At 48.5% G+C, this 12337-nt stretch overlaps 1 protein-coding gene across 1 annotated transcript in view; it reads left to right on the top strand.

Moving 5' to 3' along the window:
- The window catches only part of Ern1 (endoplasmic reticulum to nucleus signaling 1), a 70536-nt gene that overhangs the window by 46576 nt on the left and 11623 nt on the right, over positions 1–12337 (top strand). The window contains exons 10-16 of the mRNA XM_010616761.2: positions 358–523; positions 4188–4306; positions 7571–7762; positions 9147–9414; positions 10488–10578; positions 10899–11088; positions 11913–12012. Coding sequence (XP_010615063.1) covers positions 358–523; positions 4188–4306; positions 7571–7762; positions 9147–9414; positions 10488–10578; positions 10899–11088; positions 11913–12012 — 1126 coding nt within the window. The remainder of the gene's footprint in view (positions 1–357; positions 524–4187; positions 4307–7570; positions 7763–9146; positions 9415–10487; positions 10579–10898; positions 11089–11912; positions 12013–12337) is intronic.

Below are 12337 nucleotides of genomic sequence, written 5' to 3'. Positions count from 1 at the left end.
GAGTTTGTCTCACCCTGCTGATTGCCTCCTTTGTGTCTGAGAGGTATGCACCTATTCTCCTTCACTTAGATCTGCTTCTCCTAAGGGCTGTTTTTCTCGGAGTCCCTCCCAAGTTCCTAGTATCCACATGTAAGAACCTGAAAAGATGTCAGTGGAGCATTGTCAGGTCCTAAGGGCAGAGTTTTCCCAGACCTGGAGCCTTGGTATCTTGCTCTGACTGGCATGGCCTGGCCCCACACTAAAATCCACTCAGCTGAAGCCATGGGGCTCCTTCTGGGCTCAGGGTGGTGGCTGGGGGGGCGCTGCAAGACCTGGGGAATCTGAGGGCTCCAGGCTCACCTCGCCCTGTCTCCACAGCCCCGAGGCAGCACTCTTCCTTTGCTGGAAGGCCCCCAGACGGATGGTGTCACCATTGGGGACAAAGGAGAGTGTGTGATCACACCCAGCACAGACCTCAAGTTTGACCCTGGACTCAAAGGGAAGAGCAAATTCAATTACTTGAGGAATTACTGGCTCCTGATAGGTAAGCGCTGATCTCTTGTGGTGGCTTGCTGCCTCCTGGTGGGCGAAAGAGGCCTTGCTGGTTTACTGCTGCTGTTGATTCCAAGTGTAGTGCTCCGTTCACTTCGAGGTGGTTGTTTAGATCTTGGAACATTTCTATCCCCCTGCCCCCAAAAACAAAAACAAACAAACAGAAAAACAGGGTAGCTGGGTTGTGAGTCAGTTCTCAAAAATTGTTTAATGTTCTCGGTTACACAGTGACAAAGTGTAATTTTCTGACTTGAGAATGTCTGCCCATTCTTCAGAGTGACTGTGTGAGGTAGATACCCTTGTTACTTTGATTTTATAACTAGGAAAACTGAGGCAGTTCTTGTGGAAGATTGGCTTAGGGTTCACGTGGGTGAGAGGCTAAGGAAGGGAGAGGGTTGAGTGATGGAGTCAGGGGCTACTCTGGGTTCAGGCAGCGTGGTCCTCGGTGTATATGGTGTGAGAGAGGAGGGCTCTCCTCCTCCCCCTTTCCCTCCCCGCCCCTCCTTCCTTTTGCCTTTTTTCGTGTTAAGCACATGCTCCACCCTTGAGCTCACCCTTCCTCCCCTTTCCCTTTCTCTTCCCATTGTTGCTACCGTCATTGTTGGCCCTGAGGTTGAATTGGACATTCTTTCAGCTGTGTCAGAGCACTGAGAGGTTGAGACGACCCAAAGGCAGTAAGCGTGACAAATGAAGGCAGAGGTGAGAGGTACTGTGTCCCTGGCCAGTGTCCCAATTAGAGCAGCAGGGAGTTTTCTTGAATCTAATGTGCCCTTTATCTGCCCTGTCCCAAAGGGCACATGAGTGTGTACACACACACACACACACACACACACACTGATTCTACTACCTCCCCACCAAGAGTTGGGGAGAGGTGGAGATGAGTCCTAGGGGTAGGGGCAGGGGAGGTTGGCAGGGTCGCCAGAGGGCTCTGAGGCTAATAAGGCTTCTTCTCATTCTCTTCCTCTGGGTGCCTGCAGAAAGATGTCACAGCTGGGGATGCAGTGAGCTGGACTGTGAGGGCCCAGGAAGCAGCAGGACCTGCCAGGCAGTGGGTCTGGGTGGGGATGTGTGTACTCAGGAGCCGCAGAGGGAAACCTGGTATGCTTGGGTTCTGATCAATCCTCTTGTAGTTGTCCAGAGCCTGTTCTTTGTTCTGATGATTCCCTGTAGCCATTTTTATCATGGTTATTATTTTTACTAAATAATAAGTAAAGGAGATGACAAAAGAATTTTCTTTGTTTGTTTTTGTTTTTGTTTTTTTTACAGGGGTAGTTTAGGAAGCATGCACCAATGGGCCTATGGTGAGGAAAACATAGCTAATTGAGCAGAGGCCATTAAATTTACAAGGTCACTCAGTTTTATGTGCCAGTTAAGGGATATATAAACTACACGCCCATGAGGTGTGACACTAAGGACATGTGGAAGAGAATAAAAAGATACAGGGGAGAAATCTCCACAGATAATTTGTAAACTGAGATCTCTTTAAAAAAACAGACAAGTTGTCCAAATAAAAGAATTGGGAAACCTAACGAAGTATGAAGTAGCTAAGTAAGGATCCCACGATTGTGAGGTGCTTTGAGGAACTCCATAGTGAGTCATTTTTGAATACTTGACAATCTTCTTATAGACTAGAACTGCAGGTTATGCCCACATGCCTATTTATGTCCAAATGTGTTCTTTGATTTTGGGGGTGGGGATGCTGGGAATTGAACTCAGAGCCTTACATCTACCAGGCAGGTGCTGTACCGCTGAGATACATTTCCAGCTCTTTGATTTTTTTGATGGAATATATTAAAGATATCCCACATTCACATTCATCTGTAGGATAAATTGGGTCCCGTGAGCCCGAGGGGTATGTCTATAGTTGCCCACAACCAGTGACCCTTACTTGGGATGCTCTCAGCATCACCCAGAGCTTTGTCAAGAAAACACTCACTGCCCCTGGAAGACCTGATGCAGGAGGTCCAGGGCAAGACCTGGCTCTGTGATTTTTGCTCTGGAGTCTGACTCCATTGATGCTGATAAGTAAATCACAAAGACCAGGTACTGTTTGTACAAAAACATCAGGGACTTCATGATTCAATTTATAGGGTGGTTGGTCAGGTGAGGAGTGAAATACTACTGAAGACCAGCTGCAGGAAAAGACTGTTTATACAGAACTACAGGAGGGCAGGGAGGTTTAGGTTGTGACCAGCATAACAGTCTCTTTCTTGGTATGTGCCCTGCAGACAAGCAGGACACAGGGCCTACTAAGAGTTGGCATTTGGGAGAAGGGCAGGAGGGAAACGCAGCACAGGGTGGCATGTAGAAGGACCACCTCACTTCTCCTAGGGTGGGTCTCTTGTCTCCTGAGGTTGTTCATGTTTTACCTTCTGATCCACCAGCAAGTCTCAGTCAGGCGTCTGAAGTGGCCACCACACGGGAACCCTGCTCCTGCGCACAGTGTATCTTGGGGCTCCTTGGTGGGCAAGGGAAAACTTGAGGAAGTTTAAAACAAAAAGTGGGATTCCCTCCAAGGATGATGATGTTCTGCTGTAGGTAGAGAATCGACCTAAAGATGGGGGATGAAAGGGCTTTCCAGACTAAGAAATTACCTTGGACTAGTTACTGTTGGTTTTTATCTTTGCACAGCACCATGCAGTCTGATAGGTTTGGGAGAACAAGGGGAGGATCCTAAGGAGAGCAAGACCTGAATTGGAGTGAGGTCTGATCCCAGGGAGAGAACAGAAAGGAAAGCCTGCCCAGCTGCCGACAGTCTTGGGTGGAACGGTGACCTGACTCTTTGGGCTGCATTTGGAGTCACTTGATTTTTTTTTAAATTTGTTTGTTTCTAGAAAGGCTCTCACTGTGGAGTTCAGGCTGGCCTTGAATTCATTGTATAGCCCAGGCTGGCCTCAAACTCACAATCCTCTTGCCTCAGCCTCTGAGTGCTGGGATTGTAGGCCATGATGTCTGGTTGGAGTGACTTAATTTTAGAGCTAAACAGATTATCAACACATGTGAAATCCCAGATCCTGATTTTAATCACCTTTCTGTTTCTTATGGTAATTTGCGCCCGATGAATGCTCCATCTGTGTGTAACAAATACCAGATACTCATAAAGTAGTTATGTAGAGAGCAGTGAGTAAAGACTTAAGAGCCAGCCACAGGCTTCTCCCCTTCCCCCCTGTTCATCTAGCAGATACTTCTCTTGTTTCTTATGAGTAATTCACCACTTCATCAGGTAGAAGCTTACATGTAGATAAAAGGAGGACTAGAGTGCACCTGAGTAACTGAGACGCTAAGGGAGTCCGGGAGCCTTGGCAGTGGTACGTCTGGGAAAAGCACTGAAAGGACAACATTGGACTTGGACGGACAGAATGCCTCACCGATGAGTGGAACACAGGCACCCACATGGGCCTTGCTTTGAATGCACCCCAAATATCCTGATCCCCCTTGTGATAAGAACATTTCTCTGTCCGCACTGTGAGTCTTCTGCCACTGAGTAATCTGATTTTTGCTTTGATGGCATCTTCTAGTACCCATCTCTCGTTTCCTCTAACTTCATCGCTGTGAGATTTTGCCTGTGGACCCCCACTAGCTAGCGAGTAGTTTAGTGTTGAGCGTTATCACTGCTCAGGAAACCGTTCTCACTAAAGATTTGTTTCCTCTTATAGGACACCATGAAACCCCACTGTCTGCATCTACCAAGATGCTGGAGAGATTTCCCAACAATCTGCCCAAACATCGGGGAAATGTGATTCCTGCTGACTCGGAGAAAAAGAGCTTTGAGGAAGTGAGTTAGGACGCGAACTCACCGGCTGCTGGCTCATTCAGGGGTGTTGGGGTTATAGTAGTAGACTTTGCCCTCGCAGTAGAGAACTACACCAAAATGCGTAGCAGCCGAGATAAGTGACCGCGGGCAGATAGAGAGTGCAGGAAAGGCAGCAGGACAAGCTAGACCTGGAGGAATAGGTGGGTTTTGGCTTGGTGAGCTGGGAGCCAAAGGCGAGGCCATGGTGAGATGGGGTGTGGATGACGCTGGGATGTGTAGTGGTGGGCGGTGAGGAAGGAATAGTGGGCACACATGAGCTCACATGGGCACAGGGGAACCATGGTGACAGGTTGGACGGGAGAGTAAAGTCCAATGAAGAAGAGAGGACACCTAAGTGTAAGAAGCTAAGAGCAGCCTGTGGAGAGTGACCTTCTAACCAGATGTGGTGGTGCAGCCTGTAATCCCAGCCCTGAAGAGGCTGAGGCAGGAGGATTGCTGCAAGTTGGAGGCCTGCATGGGCTGCATAGTGAGACTGTGTCTTAAAAAAACAACAAAGTGGCCTTCTTTGACTGCTTGATATGGCAAAGGCTTGGTCTGTCAGGGCCTTGGGGCTCCCAGAGAATGGAGCCTTTGTTTAGCGGGGAGGCCATGCCATGAGATTCTCGTGTAGGCTATAGGAGACAGGATGTACCATCAGGGTTTCTGTTGAGACAGATGGCTCACCTAAATCAGAGGGGAATTTAGTAGGGAGATTTTTCACACGGATGTAGATAGTACCAGGGTTCTCACAGCATCTCTTGGCCTGAAGGCAGAGGGGAGAGAGTGGAAAGTGCTCAAGGCCAGACTCTGAGCATTTGGGTAGATGAATCCAGCAGCCGCACCGAACTCAGCCACTCTCTCCTTCCTTGGTCTCCTCTGCTGGTGCTTCCCGTTACCTTCTCCCAGTCAGAGACCAAAGGGTCAGAGAGGTAATTGTCCAGGTCCGCACAAGCCAGCTCTGGGGCACAGAGAAGGCACTCTGTGGCAGAGGACCTGACATGCCCAGCAGAGGGGCTAGAGGGTATCCAGAGGCCTTGGTGAGCCATCTGACCTGGCAGTTCCTGCAGCCCCAGCATAGGGGCTGGGGCTAGGGTGGAGGAAAGGACAGCTGCTGATGTGGGGACCACAGGAACAACACACTCTCACTCGAGAGACAGGTTTTATCTGGAGGCAAAGAGAAACCGTGGCCTTTCCAGAGTCCGGGGCACAGTGTCTAATGTCTGTCACCTCTGGAGTGACCCTGGCTGGAGAAATGCATTGATTCGTAAAATAGCAATCTTGAATAGCATTGCCCTAAAATCTTATTTAAGTGATGCATATGCATTATTGAACACTTAGAAAATAAAATTATAAAGAATAAAATAAGACAAGTAGTACCCTTAATCTGGACTTGAACTCAGGACCTTGTGCTTGCAAGACAGGTGCACTGCTACTGAGCTAACTCCCTGGCCAAAGTACCCTTAATCTAACATACACAGCTAGCTAGGCACAGCAGTGCAGATTATTTTTTCTTTTCTTTCCTTCTTTCTTTCTTTTTCTTTAAGAGATTGAATCCAGGGCCTTTCAATCTGAACTACGTCCCCAGCCCTTTAAAAAAAATGTTTTTGGGTGGGGGAGACAGGGTCTCTCTATGTAGCCCAGGCTGGCCTCAAACTCGTGGTGATCCTCCTGCCTCAGCCTCACAAGTGTTGGGATTACAGGAGTGCACAAACTATGTCTGGCTCTTAATTTTCTGAGACAAGGACTCGCTAATTTGCTGAATTGCCCAGGCTGGGTTTGAATTGCGGTCTTCCTGCCTCAGCCTCCCAGATTGCTAGGATTATAGACATGAACCACCATACCCAGCTTATAGTCCAGATTTGGATATTTAACCATCTGATCTTTTAAAAAACCCATCAAGATATTCTTGGATATAACTTGAAGGTTTTATTTATTTATTTATTGGAGGGGCCAGAGATCAAACTCAAGCCCTTACACTTGCAAGGCAGATGGTGGAACCACTGAGCCAAATCCCTGGCCCCGAGACTGACTTTTTAAACAAACACCTTTGAGCAGGTATATCTAAAGGAGTATTGTCCCTGTCATATACTCAGCAAACACTCCTCAGCTTGCTGTGCCCCAGGCAGGCCACACCTCCCAAACCTGTGAGAGATACTGAGGGAGGCAGGAACCGAGAGAGACGTGCCTGGAAGGGCTCAGAGTAGCGGGAAGGGGAGAGAATGGCTTCAGAGGCAGGCATCTGGTGTGGTGAAATGCCACAGCATGTGGTAAATCACTGCACACTGCCAAGAGGCTGTGTTAATTTCTTTGTGCAAACACATCGTACCTGGAACACTAGGTTTTTGAGAAGAGATCAATAACATTTTTCTAAAAAGTTACAGAAACCAGGCATGGTGGCACATGCCTATAATCCTATCCCGGGCTACATAGTGAGTTTGAGGCCAGCCTGAACTACAGTATAGTGAGAGCCTATCTTTCTCAATAAATCTCTCTAAATATATTCTGTGAAGTTCCAGAGACTGGGGCGGGGGGCTCCCTTTTTATTTGATTAATTTGGGGCTTCTAAATAAAATTTTCTGTAACAAAGGCTAAATGCTTTCTGATACTTTTTGAAAACTCTGGATAAAATAGAATTCTTGAATAGTTTATTTTAGTTTTGGAGTTGCACTGAAAGTATACAGGCTGAGACAGGGACTTCCTTACTTACAGGCACGTGGGCTTTCTTTTTCAGTGTGAAAAGGTATTATCAAAACAACTACCAGCTTTTCACCAGACTTTGTTACAGATGATTTCAAAGTGTCCCCAAACACTAAGTCTACCATCAAAGGAGGAAATTTTTTCTGCCTTAGTTGAGGATTTTCTTTTTTTTTTCTTTTTTCTTTTTTTTTGGTACCAGGGATTGAACTCGGGTCCTTGCATTTGTGAGGCAGGCCGCCGAACCGCTGAGCTAAATCCCCAGCCCTCGTTGGGGATTTTCTGAAGAATGTCAAAGTCTGAGGCCATTTCCAAAAATACTGCTCTGAAGTTGGTTTTTGAGCACTAGTAACCACTATAAAACGTGTGGCCTCTCAGAGTGATTGCTGGGAGAGGCAATAATTACTTGGCTAAGTAATTTTGATGCACTAAAAAAAAATCTATTACAATGTATCATGACGTTATAAATGGGAGTAACTTTTCCTGATCATTCACTTCACATGTATCTGGCTAGAAGCTCTGCAGTAATGTAGCCACTTTCTCCCAAACTAGGTTATCAACCTGGTTGACCAGACCTCAGAAAACGCACCCACTGTGGTGTCTCAGGATGTGGAAGAGAAGTTGGCTCGTGCCCCCACCAAGCCTGAGGCCCCTGTGGACTCCATGCTCAAGGACATGGCCACCATCATCCTGAGCACCTTCCTACTGGTTGGCTGGATGGCCTTCGTCATCTCCTACCCGCTGGTAAAGCTCAGCCCCACCCCTCAACCTTTCTGCTTCTTCCTGGGCTCCTCTGCCGGTCTCCTGCTATCAGTGAGATCTGGACAACACAGCCAACACATTTTTCTCACATTAGAAGTCAATATTCGCTTATCTTTAAAAACATTATAGTTGAAGAGATACCAGCTTCTCAGAAAAGGGCAGTTTTAAACCTAAATTTAGTATTTTTCAATGAGCAGGCTGGAAACGGTAATGTATAAACCTACCCACAGATCAGTTTGAATAGTTACTTCTTTTTTTTTTTTAATAGTAAGGATAATAGATGAAAATGCCTGTTAGATTAGCTGGCGTAAAGAAGGCAGCCGGGTGATCCCTTTGACTTTCTAGTCAGAAATAAGCAAGCAAGCATTATGTGGTCAAGTAGGCGGTGAGTGAGAGGACACATTGGTCCCTTTAGCAAGTTGCTCAAGCACCTTGGTGTTACGTCCTCAGGACAGCAGCACTCAGACACAGCGGTCCCTGTGGGACTGAGATGACAAAACCTTTATGAGCTGTGCTTTCTGCGGGCAATGTATGCTCACCTAAGCATTCTGTGTTTTAACTGTGAGGCCATTATAGTTTATCTGCTGTCCACAATACAAGAACGCAGGTTCTGAGAAGCTAAGTGCCTTCCTAGTGTACGGTGTTTCCAGGATTTAACAGAGAGCACACAAGCTAAAAGACTCCCCAGTGGCTTGTTGGCCATGCCCCAGTCTGTTTAGTCAGCCTCCCAGGCCTGGGTGGAATAGTCACAAACTGGTGCCACTTCTAATGGTGACAGCAGATCTTTCAGAGTATGTGTGAGGAGTATGGGTCAGGGAGGCAGGTGATGGATTCAGGGGCCAGGATCTCACCCAAGCCTCTTGTGGTTTAGCTCTCACCAACTCCTCCTGGCCCTGTGACTGTGGGTGGATGACCACAGCCCTCCACCCTCTGGACTGCCGGGCACCTGTGTGCTCACTCCATCAAATGCTCTGGCTACTCCTACCCAGCATACTCCCACCCACCTGGTGACTGACCGTTCTTTCCATTTGGTTTCACTTTTATACCACCTCTCAGATGTCCATAAAAGTTACAGAATTCTAGATTATCTATAGCCCCCTTCATCTGGCCCGGCCTTCTACCTGGGCCAGAATTCTCTGGCACTCCTGTCATTTATCTCCTACCAGGCCCATCCAGGCTTGGACCTGGGCTGTACTGGGAAGGGCCTGATGGGCAGAAAGACCTCCAGGCAGCCAGCTGACTTGCCCTCCCTGGTCTTGTGATGTCTGAAGGCATCTGCCGCCTCTGCCGTGGGAAGCCTCTCTTTCCTGTGGCTGTTTCCCAGAGGGAAAACCACACGAGTCTGGATGGAGGTGTCTCTTTGCAGAGCATGCACCAGCAGCAGCGGCTCCAGCACCAGAAGTTCCAGAAGGAGCTGGAGAAAATGCAGCTCCTGCAGCAGCAGCAGCTGCCCTTCCACCAGCCTGGAGAGTTGACGCAGGACACCGAGCTCTTGGACACATCCAGCCCTTACTCCGAGAGCTCAGGGACCAGCAGCCCCAGCCCATCCCCCAGAGCTTCCAACCACTCACTCCATTCCAACAGCTCTGCTTCCAAGGCTGGTACCAGCGCCTCCCTGGAGCAGGATGATGAGGGTAAAGCCTCTTGCCGTTTCCGTGCTGTTTTCTCTCTCCTCTGACCACTGCATGACAATCATAGAGCACCACGTCTTCCGTGACGTTTTCACAAGATTTTACAGGGCTGTTCCCATGGACTCATTGCCCTCCCTGACTTCCTCCCACCCTGTGGGTCTCTGTGGGATGAACTTCTACCCCATGCTGTGGCCTGCGCCTCAGAGCCCTGACTTTGCAGGGTCTTGTTGGCGCTCATTCCATCCTTCCCCACAGTGCTGGGAACCATTGCCGACCAAAGGGAGAGCTACCTATCAGGCTTGCAAAACTGCCAGGGCCAGCTAGTGGCCAAGTAGAGAAGTGCAGCTGTGACCTACTTGACCAGTTGGCCGAGGCTGGAGGTCAGGGCTCATATTCTAGGGGACCGACACAGACTGCGTAAGGACTTCACAGCCCAAAATGTCTCTCTATTTCACATGCCCACTGTCTCCACTAGAATGTCTCAGGTGCAGAACTTCAAGGTGAATTCTCTTGCTTTTTGTTAATCATTAAATAGTGCTAAGTGACTGTATGGAGACCCTATCTTTGGAAGGTTTGAAGCTATGCACTCATGTACCATAACGTAAAATCAGAAACAGAATTCAGGGACAGGGACAAAACACAGGGAAGGAGGCAGTGGTCTTGGACATAAATGCAGTGAGCCCATCCCACTGTCGTGTACCTGATGCCTAGGACATGGAACCTCTCAAATCCTAGCTTCCCAACTCTTAACTGGAAGTCAGGAAGCTGATAGCCATTTTAGTCCTGGAGGGTCTCACTATCTAGTCCAAGCTGGCCTCAAACTCATGGTGATCCTCCTGCCTCAGCCTCCTGAGTTCTGGGATCATAGGCATGCGTCACCATGCCTGACCTGACCCTGAAGTTCAAGCTCTTCAGGTGATAGCTGTTTAAAATGATCTCTTCTGTCTTGGGTTTTTGTTTGTTTGTTTGTTTTGTTTTTTGGTAGTAGGGACCAAACTCAGGACCTTGCATTTGTGAGGCAGGTAGTGGCGTCACTGAGCTAAATCCTTGGCCCTTCGTCTTGTGTTTTGTCCCAGATGAGGAAACCAGCATGGTGATGGTTGGGAAAATTTCATTCTACCCAAAAGATGTGCTGGGCCATGGAGCTGAGGGCACCATTGTGTACCGGTGAGTGGAACAGCCGGTCCTATCCCCTCCCACCAGGTATGTCAGGGTTTGTTGGGTTTCAGACCAGTGCCAGGCTCCAATGGCACAGGAGCGCCAAAGCAGTGACCGAGACAAGTGAGTCCTGATTCCTGGGAGCTCACGCGCTGAGAAAGAAGGGATGACCGTGGGCTGCTGCAGATGTGCAGGTCAGGGCCCCTGGGCTGTGAGGCTACGAGGTGGCCCCTGTGTCGCAGGAGAGGTACTGCGGATCCATGGTCCCACGTTGTCTCCATAGCCCAACTTGCACACACCACATACAACTGCCACCCCTTGTCCTGCAGGGGCATGTTTGACAGCCGTGACGTGGCCGTGAAGAGGATCCTTCCTGAGTGTTTTAGCTTTGCAGACCGTGAGGTCCAGCTGCTGCGAGAATCGGACGAGCACCCCAATGTGATCCGTTATTTCTGCACCGAGAGGGACCGGCAGTTCCAGTACATTGCCATTGAGCTGTGTGCGGCCACCCTGCAGGAGGTGGGCCTGGCTGGCCTTGGGATGCCCACAGTTTTCCCACAACCACTGCAGCCTCCCTTCCTCTACTAACTGGGGTGTTGATTTAGGGGCTGCAGATTTATTACCATTATTTTGTTGAAATTTAGTGTAGTGGAGTGTACTCGTTCTAAATGTGCAGTTTGCTGTACATTGACAAATGCGTATATCTGTTAAAGTACAAATACCAAGTGCAGCGTATGGAGTAGCCCACTCGGTAGGCCTGGCAGCCTTGGGTTGCAGTTGGCACATCTCTGCTCCCTTTGCCTCCAGGGAGCTTTTTCTTTCTTTTTTTCTTTTTTTTTTTTTTTTTTTACCAAGGGTCTTATGTAGTTGAGACTGACCTGGAACTCACTATGTAGCCCGGGCTGGTCTCGAACTCACAGCGATCCTCCTGCCTCAGCCTCCCAAGTGCTGGGATTACAGCACTACCACGCCTGGCCTCTTTTGTTTTTTTCCCTCATTGAGTTTATTGGTTCCTTTTAGGTATACAGTATAGTTTCATTCATTATTGGGATCTTGTACCTTTACATGACAGGTCTTGATTCTCATTTTTTCATCCAGCAAACTCTTCAGTTTCCAGGCTCAAGCCATCGATTTGAGTGTCTTGCCTTCTCTCTTTCTCACTGTAAATTAGTAATTTGGAGCTTTGTTTATTTGTTTAAGTCAGCTCATTCTTCCAGGAAGTCTGTTGGAAATTACAGATTGTGACAGAACGTTGTCAGTAAAGTGGGATCAGAGGAAAGGAGCTCAGGGGCCAAGAAATGTGAGGGCCGTGTACCCTGACCTGGTCATTGTGTCTCTTGCAGTATGTGGAGCAGAAGGACTTTGCCCACCTCGGCCTGGAGCCCATCACCTTGCTGCAGCAGACCACCTCAGGCCTGGCACATCTCCATTCCCTCAACATCGGTGAGAGGCCTTGGCGGGAGTGGCTGCAGCCTCCTGGTTCTTGTGTCTGTTTAAGTGCTTTGGTACAGGACAGGAAGGGAGCTCAATGGTTTCTTGACAAGTTGTATAAGAGTTTAAGACCGAATCTTACATAGCTGAAAATCAGAGCTTTGGAGATGACAGCAAGTACATCAGGGGTCTGACAAGGACCCTTTCCACCTTGTAGGAGGCTAGGGTTGCTGTGGTAAGCATTGTACCAGCGATGGCGAACCTTTTAGAGACCAAGTGGCCAAACTGCAACCCAAAACCCACTTATTTATCGCAAAGTACCAACACTGCAGTTAGA

The sequence above is a fragment of the Fukomys damarensis genome, unplaced genomic scaffold (genome assembly GCF_012274545.1).
Source record: "Fukomys damarensis isolate Sample0158 unplaced genomic scaffold, DMR_v1.0_HiC HiC_scaffold_23, whole genome shotgun sequence".
NCBI classification, from domain to species: Eukaryota; Metazoa; Chordata; class Mammalia; order Rodentia; family Bathyergidae; genus Fukomys; species Fukomys damarensis.
Note: the sequence above shows the minus strand (reverse complement) of the source record. Positions and strands in the feature narration are given on the sequence as shown.